Source organism: Myotis davidii, unplaced genomic scaffold (assembly GCF_000327345.1).
Source record: "Myotis davidii unplaced genomic scaffold, ASM32734v1 scaffold289, whole genome shotgun sequence".
In the NCBI taxonomy this organism is placed as follows: Eukaryota; Metazoa; Chordata; class Mammalia; order Chiroptera; family Vespertilionidae; genus Myotis; species Myotis davidii.
The window spans coordinates 2,071,161-2,095,792 of record NW_006299717.1 but is presented as its reverse complement, the minus strand read 5'-3'; the positions used below and the strand labels follow the sequence as shown (position 1 = coordinate 2,095,792).

General features: G+C 37.5%; 1 protein-coding gene across 1 annotated transcript in view; it reads left to right on the top strand.

The window, feature by feature from the left end:
• ZFAND3 (zinc finger, AN1-type domain 3) overlaps window positions 1-24,632 on the top strand; it is a 254,518-nt gene that overhangs the window by 133,107 nt on the left and 96,779 nt on the right. The window contains exon 2 of the mRNA XM_015571879.1: window positions 23,819-24,001. Coding sequence (XP_015427365.1) covers window positions 23,819-24,001 — 183 coding nt within the window. The remainder of the gene's footprint in view (window positions 1-23,818; window positions 24,002-24,632) is intronic.

Below are 24,632 nucleotides of genomic sequence, written 5' to 3'. Positions count from 1 at the left end.
TTTTTTAATCCACTCATCTGCTGATGGGCACTTAGGCTGTTTCCAAATCTTAGCTATGGTGAATTGTGCTGTTATGACCACAGGGGTGCATATATCCTTTCTGATGGGTATTTCTAGTTTCCTGGGATATATTCCTAGAAGTGGATTATGGAGTGAAATGGGAGTTCTATTTTTAGTTTTTTAAGGAAACTCCATACTGTTCTCCACAGTGGCTGCACCAGTCTGCATTCCCACCAGCAGTGCATGAGAGTTCCTTTTTCTCTGTATCCTAGCCAGCACTTGTCATTTGTTGATTTGTTGATGATAGCCTTCTGACAGGTGTGTGATGGTACCTCATTGTCGTTTTGATTTGCATCTCTCAGATGATTAGTGACTTTGACATGTTTTCATATGTCTCTTGGCCTTCCTTCTGTCTTCTTTCGAAAAGTATCTATTTAGTCACTCCATTCTCACCTGCAAAGTTTCTGTTGAGAAGTCAGCTGACAGTTGTATAGGTGCGCTCTTTTAGGTAACTAACTGCTTATCTCTTGCTGCTTTTAAGATTGTCTCTTTGTATTTAACCCTTGTCAATTTAATTATGGTGTGTCTTGGCTTGGGGCTCTTTGGGTTCCTCTTTTTGGGGATTCTCTGTGCTTCCTGGGTTTATAAGTCTGTGACTTATACCAGATAGGGGAAGTTTTCTGTCATTATTTCTTCAAATAGGTTTTCAATATCTTGTACTCTCTCTTCTCCTTCTGGAATGATGGGAATGTTGGCACCCTTGAAGTTGTCCCAGAGACTCCTCATACTGTCTTCATATTTTTGGATTCTTTTTTTATTTTTGCTCTTCTGATTGGGTGTTTTTTTTTTGCTTCCTCATATTCCAAATTGTTGATTTGATTCTCAGAATCGTCTACTGTTGAATCTCTGTAAGTTATTTATTTCAGTTAGTGTATGCTTAATTTCTGACTGGTCCTTTTTCATGCCTTTGAAATTCTCACTAAGATCCTTGAAAGTCTCACTAAGTCCCTTGAAGCTCTCATTAAGATCCTTGAGCATTCTTATAACTATTGTTTTGAACTCTTTCTCTAGTACTTTGTTTGCTTCCATTTCATTTAGTTTTTTTTTCTGGATATTTCTTCTGTTCCTTTATTTATGACATGTTTCGTTGTCTCCACAATTTGGCTGCTTCCCTGTATTCGTTTCTATAGATTAGGTAGAGTTGCTATGTCTCCTGGAATTGGTAGAGTGGCCTAAGTGTAGTAGAGGTCATTTAGGGCCCTGTGGCTCAGTCTCCCCAGTCACCTGAGCAAGGCATGTCCCTGTGTGGGCTGTGTGCACAGTCTTGTTGTAGTTGAGCCTTGATTGCTGTTGGCATCACTGGGAAGAGTTGACCTCCAGGCCAATTGGTTGTGAGGACCAGCTGTGACTACAGTCAAAGAGCTGCTGTGCAGGAGGTACCCCTGTGGAGCAGGACTTGCTTAAGTGGGGCTTTGGTGTTCACTGAATCTGCCCTTTGAGTGTGTTGCTTGTGGTCATGTAGAATTGTAATCTTGTATGGTCTGAAGCTTCCATCGGGTGCACTGGCTCTGGGGCCTCCAGGGAGGTGAAAAGTCAGCCACTTTCTGGGGCCAGCCAGCAGGAGCTACAGAGCAATCTGCAGATGGCTGCTACTTGTGTTGGGCTTGGAAGTGCCTAGGCAAGGCCAAGCTGTGAAGCAAGGCAGGCTGCTGCTAGTGCCAGGTCTTGCTGATACCAGCTGCTAATTGTTTGAGAGATTTTTAGTAAAGTCTGAAGCCTGAGCCAGGACAGGCCCTTCATTTGAAAAAGCCACTGCAAACAGCTTGGGTGGGGCTGCAGATTGGATGTGATGAGATCTCAGAGAATCACCAGGGTGTGGAAAACTGTGTGGGCCAGCCTTATGGAAATTCAGATACGGCTCTCAGTTAGCTCAGTGATGGGGGAGGTCTCAGCATAGGAACAGTGCACCATGTCTGGGAGAAAGTCACCCCTGAGTTCTTGCTCCTATGTCAAACAATCCAGTTTTTCCCCATATGCCTCTGGATTTCCCTAAGCCACTGCTCCAGCTCGAGCTCAGAGGGAGTGGGACTGTGTAAGTTTGTGTGCTGGCACTTTAAGCGGAACTACTTGAGTCTCCAGTAACCTTTGAGTCAATCAGCCACAATCCCCGCTTGTTTTTACAGGCCAAAATCAGGGGCTTCTCTTCCCAGCTATGGAACCCTAGGCTGGGAGTCTGGTGTGGGACTGGGACCCTTGCTCCTCCCAGGCCAAGATATCCCTCTGCTTAAAAATAGGCCATGCTTGGGTGTCAGATCAGCCCTTTCTGTGCCTCCGCCTCTCCTACCAGTCTCTGTATGCATTCTTCTTTACTTCTTTAGTTGTATGGCTTCCAGGCAGCCAGCTTCAGGAGGTTCTGAATGATGGTTGTTCTGTATCTAAGCAGTAATTTTGATGTGGTTGTGGGAGGCGGTGAGTACTGGTATTTACCTACGCCACCACGTTGGTTCTTTAGCATTATTATTAAACACAGAGACATCAAGGTTCCTCTGCTGACCTTTAGAACATGCAGGAGGAGCCATCACCCTTTTTGGGTGGCGAGTCTTTTCCTTTTTGTCATTCGATCGCTACACAGCCAGGAAAATGAGTACCATTGTGTAAGTCTCAGGATTTGTAGCTCACAAACAAATGAACCATAAAAGCCTCTAAGACAGACTATGCCCAAGAATTTTTGAACTTTATATGATATTTCTTACAGTTTTCTAATGTAGTTTTCCTAACGGCTACAGGACTGTAACGGTTGGAAACATTGAAAATCATTTTACTCCTCTCCTCTTAAAAAAGAATAGAATAGGATATTCTATTCTTGCTTAAGAAATTCTTACTTTAAGCTTTTGCAGTTTATTCTTTTTCATTATGTTTTATTTCAGAGGGAGTTTATTAAGTTCAGATTAACAATTAAAATTTAAATTCATTTAATTATTAAAGATCACATTTTGCTTAGATATAACCAAATATAAATTGTGATGGATATCCCATAAAATCAGTCTAAGTAAATATTTTCTATATGTGATTAGTGGCACTGCATTCTTTGTAGGTCTTCTCTTGTTATTTTTAAACATAATCAGCTTTGAAATTTCCTGTTAAATGTACAGGGTTGTTGATGGGTTGCCTTTTACCTGATTTGTTCTATTAAATAGTCAGATTGAGTAGAAATTAAATTTTTAAACCTCCTGAGCATAATGTAAAGTTGATTTCATATTGACCTTTGGAGTTCACAAATATAGGTCAGCTTTTCTTTCTTTGTGGTTTTTTGACACTTTGATGCATGGGGTTATGGAAATTTTGTACATGCATTAGAGTTGTCCTTTTCCTTGTTGAACCACAACTGCGATGAAGTATGTAACTCAAGAGCAAAAAGATTTGCTTGAGAAGATATCTTCACAAGTGACATCCTAAACCTTCCATTATGTTTGTTTACTTTGCAGTCTCATTTTCAAATATAATAATAGCCATGGCATTTTTCTCTGAACCTCTTTTTAACAAAGGGTTTCCTCCTTCTGCTGCCCTAATTTTGTTTATTCAGGCCATGTTTCGTGGTTTCTAAGCAACCAAGATGATATATGGCTGAGCATGTATGTCCAGCATTTAGGTAATAGTTTAGTTTCTTTGAAACCCTTACAAATAATTCTCTAAAAGTGGTAGGGTGGCAGATTTTCTAATGTACCCACATTCTGGGTTTTCACTAATTCCAGGCAAGAACTTGGCTGAAGAGAATGTAGTTTTCCTTGGCACTCTCAGTTTTAGTTTTTTAGGATAAAGATGAATGGAATTTGACAGCAATCAAATTGATAAACACAATATTAAAACAGAAGTTGGCATTGTGCTTCAGCATTCCTTGACATGCTAGTGTTTTCCTTGAGTTTGCACTACAGTGTTACTCACATCTAGAACCAAGTGAAATGGCAAACCACTTTCATGAAATGGGAGCTTTGCGATTGGTTGTGTTGGGGAGATTTTTTTGCTCTTGATAAAGTACACTTGAAGGTACAAAAGTAATTACTCTTTCTTTTCAGAACAGATCTTTTAGGTTTGTATGATTTGTGCTGAAATAATTGAAGTGTGAACTGCAAGGGAAATTGTCCTGCTTTGACATTGTTGGTCCTTACTTCCTAAGCATCTTATGTTCATTTTTGTTTGACCATTACTTTTCAGCTTCTCACATTTTCAGATCTTGATGTGTCTTGCCTTAATAGCTTATTTGATTCTATTTAGTTGATATTTCTTTAGCGTGCATTCTTTGCCCTGAAAGGTAAAATGAAAACAAAACAAACAAAACCACATTCATTAACTCTGATCTCCTCATACAGAAATTCTAATGCATTTCATATAGAATTTTATTCCTAATATATTTTCTAGCAATTTTTTTTCTTTTTGGTTTATTAGTAGCTTTCACTTAAACATAGTTATAAGGCATAAATATGTTATTTACAAATGCTGATGAAATCCCCACATAAAAATGAGATTATAAGTATTTTTACCTTAATTTTATTATTATTTAAGAAACATCGATCGGCGGCCTTCTGCACCCCTCCACACGGGGGATGGACCCGCAACCAAGGTACATGCCCTTGACCTGAATCGAACCTGGGACCCTTGAGTCCACAGGCTGACGCTCTATCCACTGAGCCAAACTGGTTAGGGCACCTTAATTTCAATTAATTATTTATTTTTACAACAACTTCATTTTACATTTTTTATTGTTGATACTCTTGCAGATGTCCCACATCCCCACCCCCTTTGCTAACCTCCACCCAGGACTTGCCTCCCCCTTTCTTGGCCTTCATCACACAATGGTCTGTGTTGATGGACTCTACGTATATGTTCTTTAGCTAATCCCTTCCCCTTCTTTGTATAATTCTTTTTAAAAACATATATTTTTTTATTTCAGAGAGGAAGGGGAGAGGGAGAGAGAGAGAAACATCAATGATGAGAATCATTGATTGGCTGTCTCCTGCATGCCCCCTATGGGGATCAAGCCCACAACCCAGGCATGTGCCCTAATTGGGAATCTAACTGTGACCTTCTGATTCATAGGTCGACACTCAACCACTGAGCCACACTGGCCTGGCTTTTGTATAATTCTTAAAGACAGAGTGCAGATTGAAATCTGTGCTTTGTAGGAGTCATAGCAAAAATGGAAATGCAAATATTTAAAGTTCAATATCCTATGAGCTCTAAAGTGGAGAGTGAGAAGAGTAGTGAACAATGCTCTCGATAACAGTCCTTCAAAATACTAGTATGTTTCACATGGTTGTTTTTTATACCATCCCTCATTAGAAGCCAAGAGCATTATCTATGAACGGTGAGTAACAAGTGTGATAATTGAAATATATCTCATTTTCCTTTTTCTCATTTGTTAGAATTAATGGTAAGCACAATCTCGCAGACTAATGCAAAATTTAAAGCCAGTTAATTGCCTAAATTAGAGGTTATAAAGGGTTTGATTTGCAAGTCCTATTGTTGGGCTACCTAGAATAAGAGTAAGGGACAATTAGGGTTGTGCCTACATAGAACAGCATCACTTAATTTGTTTGGTACTAATACACATTAAGGAGGAATTAACTTGTATAATTCTTTTTAAAAACATATATTTTTTTATTGATTTCAGAGAGGAAGGGGAGAGGGAGAGAGAGAAACATCAATGATGAGAATCATTGATTGGCTGTCTCCTGCATGCCCCCTATGGGGATCAAGCCCACAACCCAGGCATGTGCCCTGGTTGGGAGTCTAACTGTGACACTGTGGTTCACAGTTATAGGGAGCTGTAAATACTTCAATGCATTGACTTAGTGGGCTTTGTCCATTTGAGAATCAGAAGTGAGCCTGAATTGTAGTCATTAAGAGAAATAAACTAAACATAGCAAGGCCTTGTTAATTTAAAACACAAAATTTTGAATTAGGGTCAGGCTATTTTGTAGTTTATAAAGAACAGGGTGATTGCCTAAAAATCATAGTTTTTTTCAGATAAGATTTTATTTTCAATAAACCAGCTTCAGCCTAATATAGTTTTATTGTAGTTCATATACTCAGATTTTCATCAGGTAGTAATAGAATTTAATGTAGCCTGGTAGAAAGTTTAGATTATTTCCCCAGCCCACACAGTCTACTAATCAGCAGTTTAGAAAATCACAATTAGAACTATTGTTCTGATATAGTACAGTTGATGGTTGAACACTACAGAGCAAGAGGTGCCAATCCCCTTTGCCCATGATTTTCACCCTTCTTCATCTCGTAGCACACAAACTAATTACTAAAATTCTGCCATACACTAAAAAATATATTTTTTGCTGATGTGACAAAAAATAGGTATACCTTTGATTCATTCACACCAGATGGCTATTGTTTTGTTGGCTGTTGTCTTTTTTTTATTTGAAAATCTTAAGGGAAAAGAGGACAGTGCTCCTGACTAAATAGTCAGGTATTGCATGTTTAAACAATGCTTGGGGCACACCAGTGTGCCTGCCATAGCACACCGGTTGAAAATAGCTGTCCTATGCAGTTGAAAATCTGTATGTATCTTTTGACTTCCCTAGTACTGTTGCCTGGAAGCCTTACTGATAACATAAAGTCAATTAAGATATATTTTGTATCTTGAGTGTATTATATACTATATTCTTACAATAAAGTAAGCTAGAGAAGTTAAGAAAATCATAAGAAAACATACATTTATAGTATTTGTTGAAAAAAAAATTGATGTGCCAGTATAAGTCAACCTATGCAGTAGGAACCTGTTATTCAAGGGTCAGCTGTATTATATAATCACTAATATTGGCCATATGTTAGAAACCTGGCTTCTTTTAAGCCCAGTCTGATTTGTTATCTAAGTTCTGTTTTCAGAAGGAGAAAATGGGCCTGTATGCATACACAGTATTGCATATAGTTTCATAAAGTTAACCCAGAATTATACAGGCATACCTCAGAGATATTGTGGGTTTTGTTCCAGAACACTGCAGTAAAGCAAATGTTTCAGTAATGTGAGCCACATGCTTTTTTGTTTCCCAATGCATAGAAAAGTTGTGTTTATACTATATAGTAGTCTACTAAGTGTGCATTATGTCTTAAAACACTATGTACATACCTTTTTTAAATTTTTAAAAATATATATTGATTTCAGAGAGGAAGGGAGAGGGAGAGAGAGAAACATCAATGATGAGAGAGAATCATTGATTGGCTGCCTCCTGCATGCCCCCACTGGGGATCGAGCCCACAACCCAGTCATGTGCCGTTGGCCGTAATCGAACCTGGGACCCTTCAGTCCACAGGCCGACGCTCTATCCACTGAACCAAACCAGCTAGGACATATCTTAATTAAATACTTTATTACTAAAAATGCTAACCATTGCCCTGGCCGGTGTTCTCAGTGCTTAGACCGTCAGCCCACATACTGAAGGGTCATCATGGGTTCGATTCCTGGTCAAGGGAATGTACTTGGGTTGCAGGTTTGATTCCCAGCCCCAGTCCGGGCATGTGCGGGAGGCAGTTGATCGATGTATCTCTCACATTAGTTTCTCTCTCTCCCGCTTCTTCCCTCCCTTCCACTCTCTCTAAAAATAGATGGAAAGAATATCCTTATCTTAGGATTAACAGAAAACAAACAAACAAAATTATCCTTGGGTGAGAATTAACAACAACAACAAATTAGCCATCATCTGAGCCTTCAGCCAATCATAATCATTTGGTTGGTAAGTGGTCTTGCCTTGATGTCAGTGGCTGCTAACTGATCACTGTGTTGGTTGCTAAAGGTTGAGGTGGCTGTGGCAATTTCTTAAATAAGACTACAATGATGTTTGCCTCATCTATTGAATCTTTCTTTCACACACAATTTCTCTGTAGCCATTGTAAGGTTATTAATTGTCCTAGTTTTAATATTACTGTGCCTTAGAGCAGTGGTTGCCAACCTTTCGGAGCTCACGGACCACCAGCGGTCCGCAGACCGCCGGTTGGCGACCACTGCCTTAGAGAGTAGGGAGGCCTAAGGAGAGAGGGAGAGATGAAGGAATGGTTTGTTAGTGGAGCAGTCCAATAACATTGATCAATTAAATTCACTAACTTCTAAGGACACCCCCAAACAACTAACAATAGTGACATCAAAGATCACCAATCACCTTAAATAATGAAAGGTTTGAAATAGTGTAAGAATTAACCAAAATGTGACAGACACGAAGTGAACAAATGCTGTTGGAAAAAATAAACTTGCTAGATGCAGGTTTGACACAAACCTTCAGCTTGTGAAAAATGCAATATCTGCAAAACACAATAAAGTGAAGTGCAATAGAATGCGGTTTCCTGTATGCAAAATTTTCTGTGCACACAAGTTATGAACTCTAGTTAATAATTGTTCCCACATATTTGCTTCCCCTTCCAGTGGGGATATTGTATTTCTCTGTCCTCATCATTAGGCTCAGTTGTGTGACATCTTTTAACAAATCAAATGTGAATGAAAAGCTTTTTTTTATGCTACTTATGAACAGAAACTTCTTCGAGAAGGATCTGATGTAGTTTCGTATCTTTTTCATCTTTAATTCTGGATTACTGAAATAAAGATGTGAGCAAAAATAACAAACGATTGTGGTAAAGCCTCTAAATTTTAGGGTCATTTGTTATTGCAGCATAAATTGCCTAAGCTGACTAGTGTAAGAATGCTACATCGATGCTAGATGTAGATAAAGTTTTTTATGTTCATTTCTTACTTTCTGATTTGTTCTTTATATCTATTTGTCATTAATCTGATTGTTTCTCTACCAGTATGTGGAATTAATAATGCAATCAACAAAATTTTTATGTTGTAAATACTTTGTCTATATTTAAGTCAGGAATCTTAAGCTATTGGCTTGCCAGGCACAAGTCTGTTGTATTTGGAAGTTTTAATTTTAGTTAAGTTTGAAATCATGTGCCTCCAGGTGAGGTTCACACTTGCCAATTAGCCACAGTAATCACAACTCCCTATGTTTTAGGCCATCTGACCTTGTACATTTATATCTACCTGGTCCCTGAAAACCTTTGAGTTTGTAACCACAGGATTGGCTTATTACTGAATATGGTTAATGAAACATAAATGACACCAGAGAAATTATTTTTCATTGTCATAGTCTCAAGCTAGCACATTTTAAAAATATATATTTTTATTGATTTCAGAGAGGAAGGAAGAGGGAGAGAGAGATAGCAACATCAATGATGATAGAGAATCATTGATCAGCAACTCATGCAGGCCGCTACTGGTGATGGATCCCGCAACCCGAGCATGTGCCCTTGACTGGAATCGAACCTGGGACCCTTCAGTCCATAGACCAGGGGTCCTCAAACTACGGCCTGCGAGCCACATGCAAATACAAATATTGTATTTGTTCCTGTTTTGTTTTTTTACTTCAAAATAAGATATGTGCAGTGTGCATAGGAATTTGTTCATAGTTGTTTTTTTTTTAACTATAGTCCAGCCCTCCAACGGTCTGAGGGACAGTGAACTGGCTCCCTGTTTAAAAAGTTTGAGAACCCCTGCCATAGACCAACTATCTACTGAGCCAAACTGGCTAGGGTGCAAATTTTTAAATTGTGTTCAAGGAGGCAAGAAGGGGAATAATAAAAATCATAGTTAATATTGCCAGGCAGTCTTCTGACACTTTAACATGTATTTTCTAACATAATTCTCACAATAACCTTATGAAATATGATTATTCCCATTTCAGAGAAGGAGAAAATGAAGTAAGGGAAGTCACATGGATAAGAGGTTGAGCTAGGATTTGAACTCAGTCTGAATTTACACTCCTAAACACCATATTATGCAGAGGCTATGCAGATAACTATATGTGAGCTTTTCTCACAAGTGGAGAAATTCCTTTGGTTTTTGGTTGATTTGTCTTTATGTAAAGAGCAAGTTTTCCCTTATATTAAGCTGTAGCTTTTAAAAATAACTATTCATAGTGTTCTTCAGAAAGAACACTATCCTTTCTACTATTATACAGATATCTTTTGGGGATTGTGAATCATATGTCATATTGTTTTGCTATCTTGGATTCACTGGATACAAATTAGTCCTGTGGCCCTCATCTTTGCACTTGTGAAAATCATGGTCTTCTCTGATATGCTTTAATAGGCATAATAAATGTTAGTAAACCCATTACTCCATCCTTTATTTTATTTTACTGATGAGAGAGAGAGAGAGAGAGAGAGAGAGAGAGAGAGAGAGATCAATTTATTGTTCCACTTATTTGCTGGTTGATTCTTGTATGTGCCCTGATCAGAGATCAAACTCACAACCTTGGCGTATTAGTACCGCACTCTAACCGAGAGCTACCTGGCCAGGGCACCCATTACTTCATTCTTTAAAAAAATTTCTCTTAAGAGTTTAAACCAGTGTGTGGTCTGTTACTCTTAGCGAAAGAGGTTGACAGTCTTAAAATATACTGTATTGCATTGTTTGGGAAATATTTATTTGTGCTGAACAGTTTTCAAGTTTTATCTTAAAGAAAAGTATATCTCAACCACCACCCAGAGTTGAATTTCCTGAAAATTCAACTGGAAAAAAAGAAAGAAAGATATGGTCAGTTTGACAGTAGCACTTAAATGCAAGAGGACTGAAGATTGGTGTACGAGACACCCTGAGATGAGATGATGAGGCTGAGAAGTTAGTGGAAATGAAGTAAGAGGGGGATGGGAATAGCTTATTATAGGCATGAGTTACCCTCATAGATGGAGGGAAGCAAGGACAAAAGAGGACCAAGTTGCAAGGGTTTCAGGGGCACAAACACTACTCCCCTCCCACTTCCCAAAAAGAAAGGTGCCAATAGGAGGTGTTTTTGTTTTGGCTCTGCTCCTGTTATTTCTTCACTGTGAAACAAAGGGCTGGTGATACTAAAACTGTGGATACAATTATAAAAACAATCAAGGATTTACAAAAAGGGGGGTACCCTGATTTGTTTTCTAATTCCCAACTTTTTTCAAATTCTCTGTTCTGTTGTCAATGAAGTCTTTTTAGGACATTTAAAACCTTAGGTCTGAACTGATAAAATTCTTCCAAGCCCAGCCTCTCGCAATTAACATTCATGCCACAGCCATGCCATTGGAATGATTCATGAATGGCAGCAGGGACTAATGGCTTGAGGGGAGGTCTTTAAATCAGCGGTGCCAACCTTTCAGACCTCACGGACCACCAGTGGTCTGTGGACCACCGGTTGGCGACCGCTGCTTTAAATGGTACCAGTGATCAGCTATAAACATATAGGTCAGAGGTGTTTGTTTTGTTTTTAGGTTCTGATTTGCCTATTTGATTTTGTCAGTGTTGCCTAGTATTTCTGCTATATGCCAAGCCCTATTGGTAATTTTAATGGTTAAGCTGTATGTGTAGAATGTGTATGTATAACACACTCATCATTTCAGATGTTCATTTTTATTGAAACTGAATTCAATGTCACAATATTCAGAAAACCCTGTGTTTTCAGTTTTTTTAAAACACTTGACACGTTTTGTGGTTAGCCTGGAATGAGGTAAATGTATCTCTTGTGCAATTATTGTATTACTAATGGATTTTTAGATATTGGCGGTGATGTTAACATGGTAATTTATTCCCTATAAATGAATATGGGACACTACTACTGGGAAAACTGTATAGTCTGCACAATAAATGCTGTATAAGGAACAAGTTCCAAAGAACTTTTTTACTAGTTCACACTTCCGAGCAGTAGGCACTAAAGGTGCAAAGAAATCTAGAGACTATATAATTTCATTATAAACCTGATTATAAAATATGCTTAATTACTGATGAGTTTTATTTGTAAGCTTTATCAGCTTTATATATTCATTCTGTTCTTGACATTTTGTGAGAAGCATTTGAAGACCTGCTTTTGGGAGCTAATGTAACGTTATTCCTATTCTCAAAACAAGTTTGCAGCAGTGGTTTAAGGTGAGACAGAAGAGATAGCCAGAAGCCTGTTTGAATCTAAGCAAACAGGACTTGAGAGATCTTAGACTTTTGAGGTCTTTCAGACCAGTTACCTTTGGTAAGTAATAAGGAAGAAAGTTTTGTGCAGGAATACTTTGTAAAATCCAAACATCTGCTTACTGACAGGACTGCTTAATCTATTGTATGTAAGAAGCATTCTTGCTTCCTATAAATAAATGTTATAACAATTTAAAGTCTATTGATGTCTCAGAGAACTAATACTTTTAAACTTAATATGCTCACCAGTATTAAGTTAAATTCAACAAATCTATACTGTGTGTTATATGATAGGCATTTTGCTAGGGGCTAGGGCATACAATGAATAAGATATTCATTCAAGCATTCAATAAATATTGAGTGCCTTCTATGGATAATCTTTAAGGGCCTCACTGAGGAAACCAGTTCAAAGATGAGTAGGAATTACTAGGGTGAATAGCAGGATGAAGAAAAATAGTTTCCCACATGCCACAATGACAATATTCCAGGTTGAGAAAGAACATGGATATTTGAAAAATCAGAAGAATCCCAAAATGACTGAAGTAGAAGGAGGGAGAGGAAGAGCAGTGAATTAAGGTGAGACAGAGGCGATAGCCAGAAGCCTGTTCTTGGGGAGACTTCTAATTTCTAAGCCATGTTTAGGATTTTGGATCTGATTATAAAGCCAGTGGGAGGTCATTCTAGGGTTTATAGAAAAAAATTACTTTATCAGAATTTTTTTTATATTACTCTGATTGCTTTGTGGAGAATGGATTAGAGTGGGCCAAGAGATGATAATATGCAAATAAGTAAATTAAGATGATTTTGAAAGAATCTTCAGTATGATGTTGACTTAGGCTAGAGTGTATTGGAGAAGTGAGTGAATTCAAGAAATATTTAGGAGTTGTAAATGACTAGACTTAGTGACTTTTGAGACGTAGAATTAAGGGAGGGAGAATGTGGAGTCTGAGAGGATTCACAGACTTCTGACTTCAGACTCTAACGGAGAATTTTGATGCCAACCCCTGAGAGATTTATGGGCATAGTTAGGGAACATAGAACAGAAGTCATTTGTCACTAATAGGATATGTATGTGTGTATACTTAAATGTATATGTGGTATGTGAAATATGTATATTTTAAACTTGTCTGAAAGTATTGATCGGTATCAAAACAGTGTATTCTGAGATCAGTAAAGACAATCTGATTTTTTCCCCCAGGGGTAGCCAGATTTTGAAAAAATGTATATTTTTATTGCTTTTTAGAAAGAAATCGAGAGGGGGGAGAGGGAGAGGGAGAGAGAGAGAGAGAGGAAGAGAGAGAAGGGAGAGAAAAGAGAGAAACATCAATGTGAGAGAGAAAGATCAAGCGGGTACCTCCTGCATGTTCCCTACTGGGGATTGAGCCCACAACCCAGGCATGTGCCTTTATTTTTTATTATTATTTTTTAAAATATATTTTATTGATTTTTTTACAGAGAGGAAGGGAGAGGGATAGAGAGTTAGAAACATCGATTCAGCTACCTCTTGCAAACTCCCTATTGGGGATGTGCCCGCAACCCAGGTACATGCCCTTGACTGGAATCGAACCTGGGACCCTTGAGTCCGCAGGCCGACGCTCTATCCACTGAGCCAAACCAGCTATGGCTATTTTATTTTTTGTTTGGTTGTTTGTTTGTTAGGAGTTTTTTTTTTAATTACTGGTTCAGTTTCGTCAGTTGTTATCATCTGATTCAGGTTTTTTTTTTTAATTCTTACTGATTCAGTTTTGGAAAATAGTATTTCTCTAGGAAATTGTCTGTTTTGTCCAGGTTGTCCAGCTTGTTGGCATATATGTAGTTGCAGAAATATAGTATTTTCTTACAATCCTTTGTATTTCTGTGGTATCAGTAATTACTTCACTTCTTTCTGCTTTTATTTATTTGGGTCTCCTCTTTTTGTTTCTTGATGAGTCTGGCTAAAGGTTCATCAATATTGTTTATCTTTTTAAAGAACCAGCTCTTGGTTTCATTGATCTTTTGTATATATATTTTTTTAGTCTCTCAGTCATTTATTTCTGTTCTGATCTTTATTATTTCCTTTAATTTACTCTGGGCTTTTCTTGTTTTTCTCTTTCTAATTCTTTAAGTTGTAGGGTTAGTTAGTTTATTAGAAATTTTTCTTGTTTTTTGAGGTAAGCCTGTAGTGCTTTGAACTTCCCTGTCAGGGCTGCTTTTGCTGTGTCCCAGAGATTTTGGGTTGTTGTATGTTCATTTTCATGAGGTTTTCTTAATGTTTTCCTTGATTTCATTGGCAACGCATTCTTTGTTTAATAAAATGTTCTTTAGCCTTCCTCCATGTGTTTGAATGATTTGGGGTGTTTTTATGGTAATTGGTTTCTAGTTTCATGTGATTGTGATCCAAGAATATGCTTGATTTGATTTCAGTCCTCTTGAATTTGTAGATAGTTTGTGCCCCAACATATAGTCTGTCTTTGAGAATATCCCACATTCACTTGAGAAAAATGTATATTTGTCAGCTTTGGGGTGAAATGTTCTGTAAATGTCAACTAAATGCATTTAATCTAGTGGGTTGTTTAAGGCCGCTCACTGTTTCCTTGTTGATTTTTTTGTCTAGAACAGGGGTGGGCAAACTTTTTTTTTTTAAATACATTTTTATTGATTTTTTACAGAGAGGAAGGGAGAGGGATAGAGAGTTATTTTCCAATAGTTTTATTCATTTCAAACGGGCCTCAGTTTGCCCACGGCTGGTCTAGAAGATCTATCAAGTGATGTCAGTAGGGTGTTAAAGTCCCCTACTATGATTGTATTGCTGTTGATCTCTCCCTTTAAGTCTTCCAGAAGTCTTTTTTATATGTTTGGTTGCTCCTATATTGGGTGCATATATCCTCTTATTATACTGATCTCTTTAGTATTATGAAGTGGCCTTCATTGTATCTTGTAATGGCTTTCATTTTAAAGCCTGGTTTGTCAGATATAAGTATTTCTACTCCCCCTCCCCCCCTTTTTTTTCCATCTCTACTTGCATGGTAGTCTGGGGCACAGGTGAGGCGAGCTGAGTTACAGCGGTAAGTCTGATCTTCTGGTGGCGCTGGGTCAGGTGTGCCTGGTCATGGAGGCAGGTCTGTGATTCTGGGGGTGTCAGGTCATGGTTATGGGGCCAGTCACAAGTTGGCAGGGCCGATCTGCCAGGGGCACTAGGTAAGGTCAAACGGGTCTGAATGCCAGGTCCGTTTGTCTGGGAAATCTGGGTCACAGTGGCAGGGCCAGTTGCACCATGTTAAGGTGGTGGGGCCAGTTGTGCAGGGGCATTCGATTGGGCATTCCGGGATGGGGCTGCAGGTCCACATACCCTGGCATGCCACTCGTCAAAACAGTAGTCTTTTTGTTTTTGTTTTTAAAGAAGCCCGAAGATTGGTTACAAAAGGACATTTAAATGAACCTAGTCACATTGAGTAGATAACAGTTTCTCTATAAACTAGCATCCAAGGCCATTGCATTTTAGTTTCAATGTAGCTATTCCTTTGGTTCTTGCTAATTCTTATTTAAACCAGTTTGTTTTTGCTGAGGTTATTAACTCAGGTTAACATCCAACTACTAGAATTTTATTAAAATTTTAATTAGATGGCTAAAACTCTGGTTTATGAATTGGCTGGCTACTGCTAATGGCTTTGTAGTTTTTAAAAATAAGATATCCAAGGTGTGTGATTGGGGTGGGAATACGTAATTTTAAAAACCTAGAAATGTACTTATGAATTAGTCTGTAACCTATTATGGACATAATTGGGAGAAGGGGTGAACAAGAGGAGAAAAAACCCTATTCAATTAAAAGAAGCCTTAATATAGTGCCCTGCAAGACCCAAACTCTGCAAATATTAGAATTGAATTCTTATTTGTGACATTTCCATTTTACTTTAATTGGGTACTTGAAACATGCAGCTTTTTATGGTGTCAAAAACCAAATTAGTGCTTCCAGTGAGAACATGAATTATAATCTGTGAAATAAATTTCGGTGGGGTTTTGAGACTGGGAATGTGGTAAGTAGAAAAATGGACCCTGTAAACTTTCAGCTATTGTGCTGGTATTTTGGCAAGTTGGGTGGTGGTTGCTTCAGTGCTGCATGCCACAGTGGGAAGAGTGTGGACATTATAGTCACATAAACCTAGGTCTCAAACCCTAGCTCCAACACTGGTTAGGATGAGGCAGGTTTCCCCAAGTTTGCCATGCTCCACTGTCCTCTGCTGAAATGTGAGGATGACATCTACTGCCCAGCTTATTTTGAGAATTAAATGAGAAAATGAATGTAAGACCTCTGGCAGAGTGCCTTGCTCATTGTAGGAACTTAACAGGTAGTTCCTATTTCACCTCCAATTTGATTTTCTTTATACCCAACTTTAGTGTCTATAATAATAATATAGAAGCTGTATTAGTGACCAAATAGACGTAATGAATGAGTTAGAACAAATGCAGTTGAATTTCTTGTCTCTACTTACGATTATGAAAACAAATTCACAGGTACTGAGCAGTTCATCTTTTAGATATGCTAACCCAGATGATGGTAGGAGTGTCCCTAAAGGCATACAAAGTAATTTGTGAAAGGTTTAAAATAACAATTGATAAATAATTTTAAATGTAATCCAGTGATAGGTTTTCTACAGGAAAATATTTTGCCTTTAGATGCAGATAACATTTATTGAGCAGTCTTTTTTTTTTCCTGGGCCTATCTAATGTGGGAAACTGACAAATAGATGATTCTTATATACCATAGTAAGTGTTGGGCTGTGGGAAAGCACAGGGTTGGTGTCAAGAGAAATTGACAATATGTACCAAAAGCTTTAAAAATGTGCATCCTCCCTTATCCAAGTGATCTACTTCTAGCAGTATGACCTGATGGAGTTTGATAAAAGATTGTTTATAATAGTGGAAAATTATACAATAAAAAGAAAACAATAGTGAATTAGTTTGTTATATTATAAATGGACATACTATGTACCTATTAGTGATCACACCATTCTTTATGTGACAAAGAAAAAAATCTTCATATAGGTATTGCTCAGAACAGAAACTAGCATACTGAAGAGGATTTTTTTTTTAAAAGACCATTTATTTTCAAAGAAAGGAAATTCAGTGAAACCTTTTTCAAATCACTTTTGTGTTTTTCTCCCTCGAAGAAATCATTAAAAAAGACATGGTTATTGTTATAATCTGGAAGTGGAGTGGGAATTTTGGCAGGTGAACTAATAAGCATCTTGCCAAATCTGTGTAGTATATTTGGGAGGTCAACAGTTGGGGCATATCCATACGAGAGGTGAGTTTTGAGTAATGACTAGGTAAAGTATAGTCCCAGTGAGACTGGCCAGGTGAATGGGCTTGTCAGCAGAGCAGGTGAGGTGTATTTTCAGTGCTCCCAGTCTTTTGAGGTACACTTTGTAGTAAGAAGATTGACCTATGAGAAAAATAATTCTAAAAATGGAGAAAAATATGTCCAGTGACTTCACTGGCCATTTTGGTTCAGTTGGCACCCTTAGGTCAGTTTCTCTGTCTTGTGAAAACATCCCATTTCTGTATACTTCAGGTTCCAAGAGTACCTTTCTTGAGAAATTATTTTTTCCCTTAATTGATAATAAGGTAAGCTCCCGAGATATGGGTTTCTTTTGAACTGCAGTTCAAAGATTTTTACTCAGGTTTCACACATAGCCGTTTAACTTGGAAAAGCTTTATTTTTCAAGAACAAGTTTACATCTGTGGATATACCATTAACTCTTACCAATTTACAAAAGTAGATAATAAGTGCGGAGATTTCTAGTTTTCCCGCTTATACAAAACCCAGTTGAAAAAGCCTTCACTGTGTCTGGGTCAAATGAAGCAATACTTCTGGACCTTTCCCCCACTGCTTTCTTGAGTAGAATGGTGAGAGGCAGTCTGTTTGCTTGCCATGTTGTTTCTTTTTCTTTTCTTTTCCTTTCTTTTTTTTTTTAACATGTGATATACACTGAGTGGCCAGATTATTATGACCACCTGACATTTGTAGGCAAATTAGCTATAATTTCTCACTGAAGTTACTAGAGGGCCAGACCATTATAAATAGGGAAGCATGTTGTTTACCACAACAGTAGGAGTGATTTTTTTCTGAAAATATGGGTAAACAACGCGATTTAACAGCCTTTGAACATGGGATATATTTGAACGTGAGTGGCCAGATTATTATGACCACCTGATGTTTGTAGGTAAATTAGCCATACACTGCATCGTACAGGATATGGAAGCTGAAGGCCTGTTTGAACACCTTTGCTGTCTGCAGTTACCAAGATAAAACATCTCCAGTTCTCACAGGAACACAAGGATTGGACACTTGAGCACTGGAAAACAGTCATATGGTCTGATTAATCACGTTTCCAGTTGCATCATGCAGATGGCAGAGTGAGAATTCGGTGGAAACAGCATGAAAGCATGCACCCCATATGCATGAGTACAACCCTTCAAGCTGGTGGGAGCAGTGTTATGGTTTGGGGCATGTTTTCCTGGCATGATTTGGGCCCTTTAATTCGTGTGGAACAACGTCTGAATAGCACAACATACCTAAGTATCGTTGCTGATCAAGTTCATCCTATCATGTTGATGGCGTATCCCAATGGAGATGGCTTCTTCCAACAAGACAATGCGCCATGCCACGGTGCTCGTATTGTGCAGGAGTGGTTTCAAGAACATGAGGGAGACTTGACTTTGCTTAGGTCGTCCCCACAATCACCAGATCTCAATCCAATTGAGCATTTGTGGGACGAAGTTAAAAGCCATCAGGCAGCTGGTTCCACAAGCTCAAATCTCACAGAACTGGACAGTGCTATTCATCAGGCATGGTGTCAGATTCCTCGCATCACCTTTAACATCTCGTGGAGTCAATGCCAAGAAGAATCGCCGCAGCATTGAAGGCAAAAGGTGGCCCAACGAAGTACTGAGGGGGTGGTCATCATAATCTGGCCACTGATGTTCAAATATATCCCACGTTCACTCACGTTCAAATAAATCCCATGTTCAAAGGCTATTAAATCATGTTGTTTACCCATATCTTCAGAAAAAAATCACTTCTGTCGTGGGAAACAACCTGCTTCCCTATTTATAATGGTCTGGCCCTCTAGCAACTTCTGCATGAAATTATAGCTAATTTGCCTACAAACGTCAGGTGGTCATAATAATCTGGCCACTCAGTGTAAATCTGCTATTCTAGACTTCTGGGAACTTTATGTCAGAAGTTGGATGCTGACTGATTCAGAAAGAAAAGGAACAAGAGAGTAAGAACTGCAATGTAATGTAAACATCAGGGCTAAATGGAAGAGATAACTCCATGCCCTTTCTTTAAACTAGGAAAATACCTTTTATTTTTTATTTTAAAATACTTTTTATTTTTAATGATATTTGTTGAGTATTCATGTGCTAGATACATTACATAAGTACATTATCTTATTTAGTTGATATTATTCTGAGAGGTAGAATTAACTCTCTCTTCCTTCATTTTACATACAAGACCCCAAAAGATTAAACAATTTGCTTTTAGCCATATGCCCAGTAAATAGTGGTCAGGATTTGAATCCAGATTAAACTCTAAAGCTCTTCTATTGTACAGGCTGCTAATTTAGCTTAAGAGTTAGAAAACTCTGAGGCTTAATTCTGGATTTCTGGTGAGTTGGCATTAACTTTCTTTCACTCTATGTAGGGAGAGGATTGAGATGGATATTTAAAGTTCTCCTTGTAAAAATTTATGATTCTTAGGTTCTTTATTGAATTGAAGTAGAGAATGTATAGAGTTTATACTAGTTCTCTTGTGTGCAGCCAGTTTGGTTTGTAATGAAGACTTTTTGCTTGATGATTTTTTCACACCATTGCCCCGTGGGGGTGCAGAAAAGCAGGAGGATGGGTTAAAAGTAGGTACAGTGTGCCCTGGTCAGTGGTTAGAGCATCAGCCCATGCACCAAAGGATCCTGAGTTCCATTCCCAGTCAGGGGCAATACCCAGATTGCAGGTTCGATCCCCAGCCCAGGTTGGGGCATGTGCAGGAGGCAGCCAATCAATGTGTCTTTCTCACATCAATGTCTCTCTCTGTCTCTCGCTCTCGCTCTCTTTCCTCCCTCCCTGCCTCCTTCCCACTCTGTAAAAATCAGTGGAAACAGATATCCTCGGGTAAGCATTAGCAACAATAACAACTAAAAATAGAAGGTATATTGTGTCAACTGCAGATTTACAAAAGAAAACTTAAAGAAAAGCACCCTAGCATCCAGGAGCATGGCACGCATGGACTGGACTGGAGATTATGTGGGTGGGGCCAGTAACAGTGTCTTTAAATAAAAACATCATTAACATCATAGAGGACTGGGGCTTGTGCTAGACGGTACAATGATTACTCAGTTTCAGTTCTTTTAGGGCCTTATAGCATTTCCAGTTAAATGGTAGAGAGGTAGTTATTGGAGGGACACAGTGATTATTGACATAGCAGAACTAATAAGATGACATGACATTAAAAAAGCATCATTATTGCAGTATTTTTACTTCATTTATATAGTATCTTCCCTCCAAAGTGTTGTATAAATAACATTGAGATAATAAGACATTTAAAAATGTCAAAACACTAAAGAATAAGACTGGCTAAAAGAAATACATACATAGAAAAGAAGCAGTAAGACTTGAGAACAGTGATGGGCACAGCAGGGTAGTGATTTTTCCATTGCACTCATCTTTGCTGCTATAACTGGGTAGGGTCTTGATGTGGAGCCTTTTCCTGGCCAGTCTAGTGTTCACCATTCCTACATCCTGTGATTGAATACCATGTGTTTTGGTGTCAGATGGAGCTACATTTAAATCCTGATCCTACTATTTACTAACTTGTAACTTGGAACAAATGACCTAAACTTTCTGAGCCTCAATTTCTTCATCAGTAAAGTGGTGTTAACTATACCTCCCTTGTTAGCCTCGTCTCTAGGATTAAAGTAAATGTATTATATACCTAAAACATTTCACTTAGTGCCTAGCCTCATGGTAACATATATCTCAAAACAGTGGTTCTGATAAGGTTATACAGCATAATAGCAGCTTCTCTGTGGTTCAAATGATAAAGCAATGTGGAGTTGCCAGGATCTTCTATCCTTCTCTGAATTGACATAGTAAAATATAATCTGTACTTCATAGTCTAGCATCAGATTTTTAAAAATTTATCTTTATTGTCGAAAATATTACAAATGTTCCTTTTTTGCCCATTGACCCCCTCCACCCCACACCCGCCCCCAGGTAGATTTTTAAAATGAAACATATACATAACATACATAATAATTTTAACCTATCATCAGCTTTAAGAAATAAAAAAGTACAGCTAGATTTGAAATCTCCTTTTCCCTCCCCCAATAACGACTATCTTGAATTTGGTGTGTCATTTCCATGTGTGTTTTTGTATTTTAATTATGTGTTCATAAATAATAAATGGTATTTCACATATTTAAATTTATTATATAAATATTATTATACTATATATTCTTCTGTGGGTTGCTTTTCTCTCTGAATTGTTTTTTTTAGATTTTTCTGTTATATTTGTAGCTTTATTCACTTATTTTAACTGTCATAGAACATTCCATTATATGCTTGAATATATCATTTTAATCCATTCTCTGTCAGTGGAATTCCTATAATTTTGAATATTTTTGTAACCTCTCATCTTCATATCTCCCTTCCTCAACCTAAGAGGTAACCACTATCCTGAATTGTGTTAATATTTTTTAGTGGTTAAACATACATATTCCTAAACAATATATTGAGTTTTCCCTATTTTTTAAGATGTATGTAAGTACAATCTTACTATATTATTTAGTGCCTTGCATTTTTTTGGTCAATGTTATGATTTCGAGATTCATGTTGATGAATTTGGCAATAGTTACTTTTTCTCACTATGTACATTATTCTATTATCTCATTACATTGCAATATATAGACCTTCAGGTTATATCTGACTTTTTACTGTTATGGACAATATAAAATTAAGATGTACGTGTGTGTGGAGTTTCTCTCAGGGATATATTTAGGAATGAAATGATTGTGGTACAGGTAATGTATGTGCATCTTTATCGTTACTGGATATTGATAAGTAGTAATTTTATTATCATTTTATTATAAGTACTGTTTAATTTCTGATTTAAACCATGAGCTTAAAATGTATTTTTAAATTTTTTCATATAGAATTTTATTATGATTTTTAACTTAATTGGTTCTGTGATCAGCTAGCTAATCATGTCTGTATCATACTAACTCTTTGGCATCTGTTGAAACTTTTGCTTTATGGCCTAATATGTATGATCATGTTTAGCCAGGTTTTAGTTAGTTTTTATAAATATTCTTCATGTGTTTTTTAAAAATTCATTATCTAATTGTAGGGTGCATGAGCCTATACAGGGCAAAAGTAGATTTGCAGTTGTATGCAAAACAGTTGATTCTTATATTATTCATTATTATATTTTTCATATAAACAACTATAAACCTACTTTATCCTTAGTCTCTATATGCTTATTAATCTTTTTTAAAAAATATATTTTATTGATTTTTCACAGAGAGGAAGGGAGACAGATAGAGAGCCAGAAATGTCGATGAGAGAGAAACATCGATCAGCTGCCTCCTGCACATCTCCCACTGGGGATGTGCCCGCAACCCAGGCACATGCCCTTGACCGGAATCGAACCCGGCACCCTCCTGTCCGCAGGCCGACGCTCTATCCACTGAGCCAAACCGGCCTCGGCTATGCTTATTAATCTTAATGAATTTTACTAGTTATTCTGTCTGAGACAAGTATATTAAAATTTTTCTATTATGTTAGTAAATTTGCCAGTTTTCTGTAAATACAATCATTTTCGCTCTTGAGGCTTTGTTATTAGGTACATACAGTTTCAGAATTGTTTTTATTTTCCTGGTAAAAAATTCTTTTGTTACTATTATATGATGATCCTCTTTATCTCTAATAATGCTTTTTGCCTTAAAGTCTGTTTTCTGGCAATATTCGAGCTATTACTGGCTTTTTAATTGTGTATTTGTGGGTATATTTTTATAGACTTAAATTTTCTATATCCTCATATTTATGTTTTTAGTATGTCTCTTGTAAACTGCAAGGAACAAGACTTTGTTTATTCAGTCTGAACTTTCTTTTGACTGCTAAGTTTAGTCTGTCTACATTTATTACCATTACTAGTATGTCTGTACTTATTTCTACTATTTTATTATGTGTTTTCTATTTACCCTGCTTTGTTTTCTGCAGTTTTTTTCTCTTTTTATCTGTCTTCTGTTTGTTTGAGCAACTTTTCTATATTTCTTTTTCTTTCTATTAATTATCCCTAAAATTTTAATATGCATTTTGCTTTGCAAAGTCTTACATTAAAATCAGCATTCTTCTAAACAATGTGAGGACCTTAGAAAGCTTTCATTGTAGTTATCCTCTATCAATTTTAAATGTTTTTGACCAGTATTTTACTTCCATTTTTTAATTTGACTTTAGAGAGAGGAATGGGTGGGGTGGAGAGAGAAAGGGGGGGACGGGGAGAGACATTGGTTGCCTTTCGCATGCACCCCCATTGGAGATCAAACCTGCAACCCCAGTAAGTGCCCTGACCAGGAATCAAACCCACCATCACTTGGTGTACAAGATGACACTCCAGCCAGTTTACATGAACCACACTGGTCAGGGCACTTTCATTTTTTTAATCATCCAAATTAGTCTTTATTATTGCTGCTATCACATTTATCTTTCTGCTAACTTTCATTTTGTTCTGATACCCAAGGAGATTATGAATGCCTTAATTAAATTGGTTTTCTTACCTTTTTTTTCCAGATTTTCAAAAGAAACAACCAGACGATGATTCCACTCCAAGTACAAGTAACAGCCAATCAGATTTGTTTTCTGAAGAGACCACCAGTGACAACAACAATACCTCTATAACCACGCCAACTCTTAGTCCCAGCCAGCAGCCGCTTCCGACAGAACTGAATGTAACTTCACCAAGTAAAGAGGAGTGTAAGTGAATTACTGTCATGAGTTTCTTAATAATGCCCCATCCCAGAAGAGAAGATAGCAGCTTTGTAAATTCAAGACTAATTGTTGGCATATAGGCCCAAGTCAGTAAATTAGAGGATAAGTTTCATCCATTCTGTATAGCTTAAGTTGATCTTAAAAGATTGCCTTTTATGATAATTGTCAAGATATATAAGATTTTCAACCAGTCTAGGCCAGTGGTTCTCAGCCCTGGCTGAAAATTAGTATCCACTGGGAATTTTTAAAACAAATTGTAATCTTCAGCAGCATTTCTTAAGTCTGATTTAATCAGTGTGGATGGAGGGCCAGGAATCTGTTCTTTTTAACTCTGTAGAGGATTCTAAACTGCAGCAAGTGTTGGGAACCACCAGTCTATGGAACTTGTCCCTGATTTAGGAACCTTGGATTGAAACCTTACTTCTGTCACTAACTGGGCTTTGAATGTTTCTAGGCAATTGACTGAGATAATAACATTGTGGAGGTCATGGAACTTAGGTATTTGAAGGAAGGAGGTGGTTTCTGTTACTCTTCTGTAAGTCCTTAGTGATAGAATACCATTATCATATATATGATTTGGAAATTTATTGTCCTCTTAATCTTTATTGATTTTATT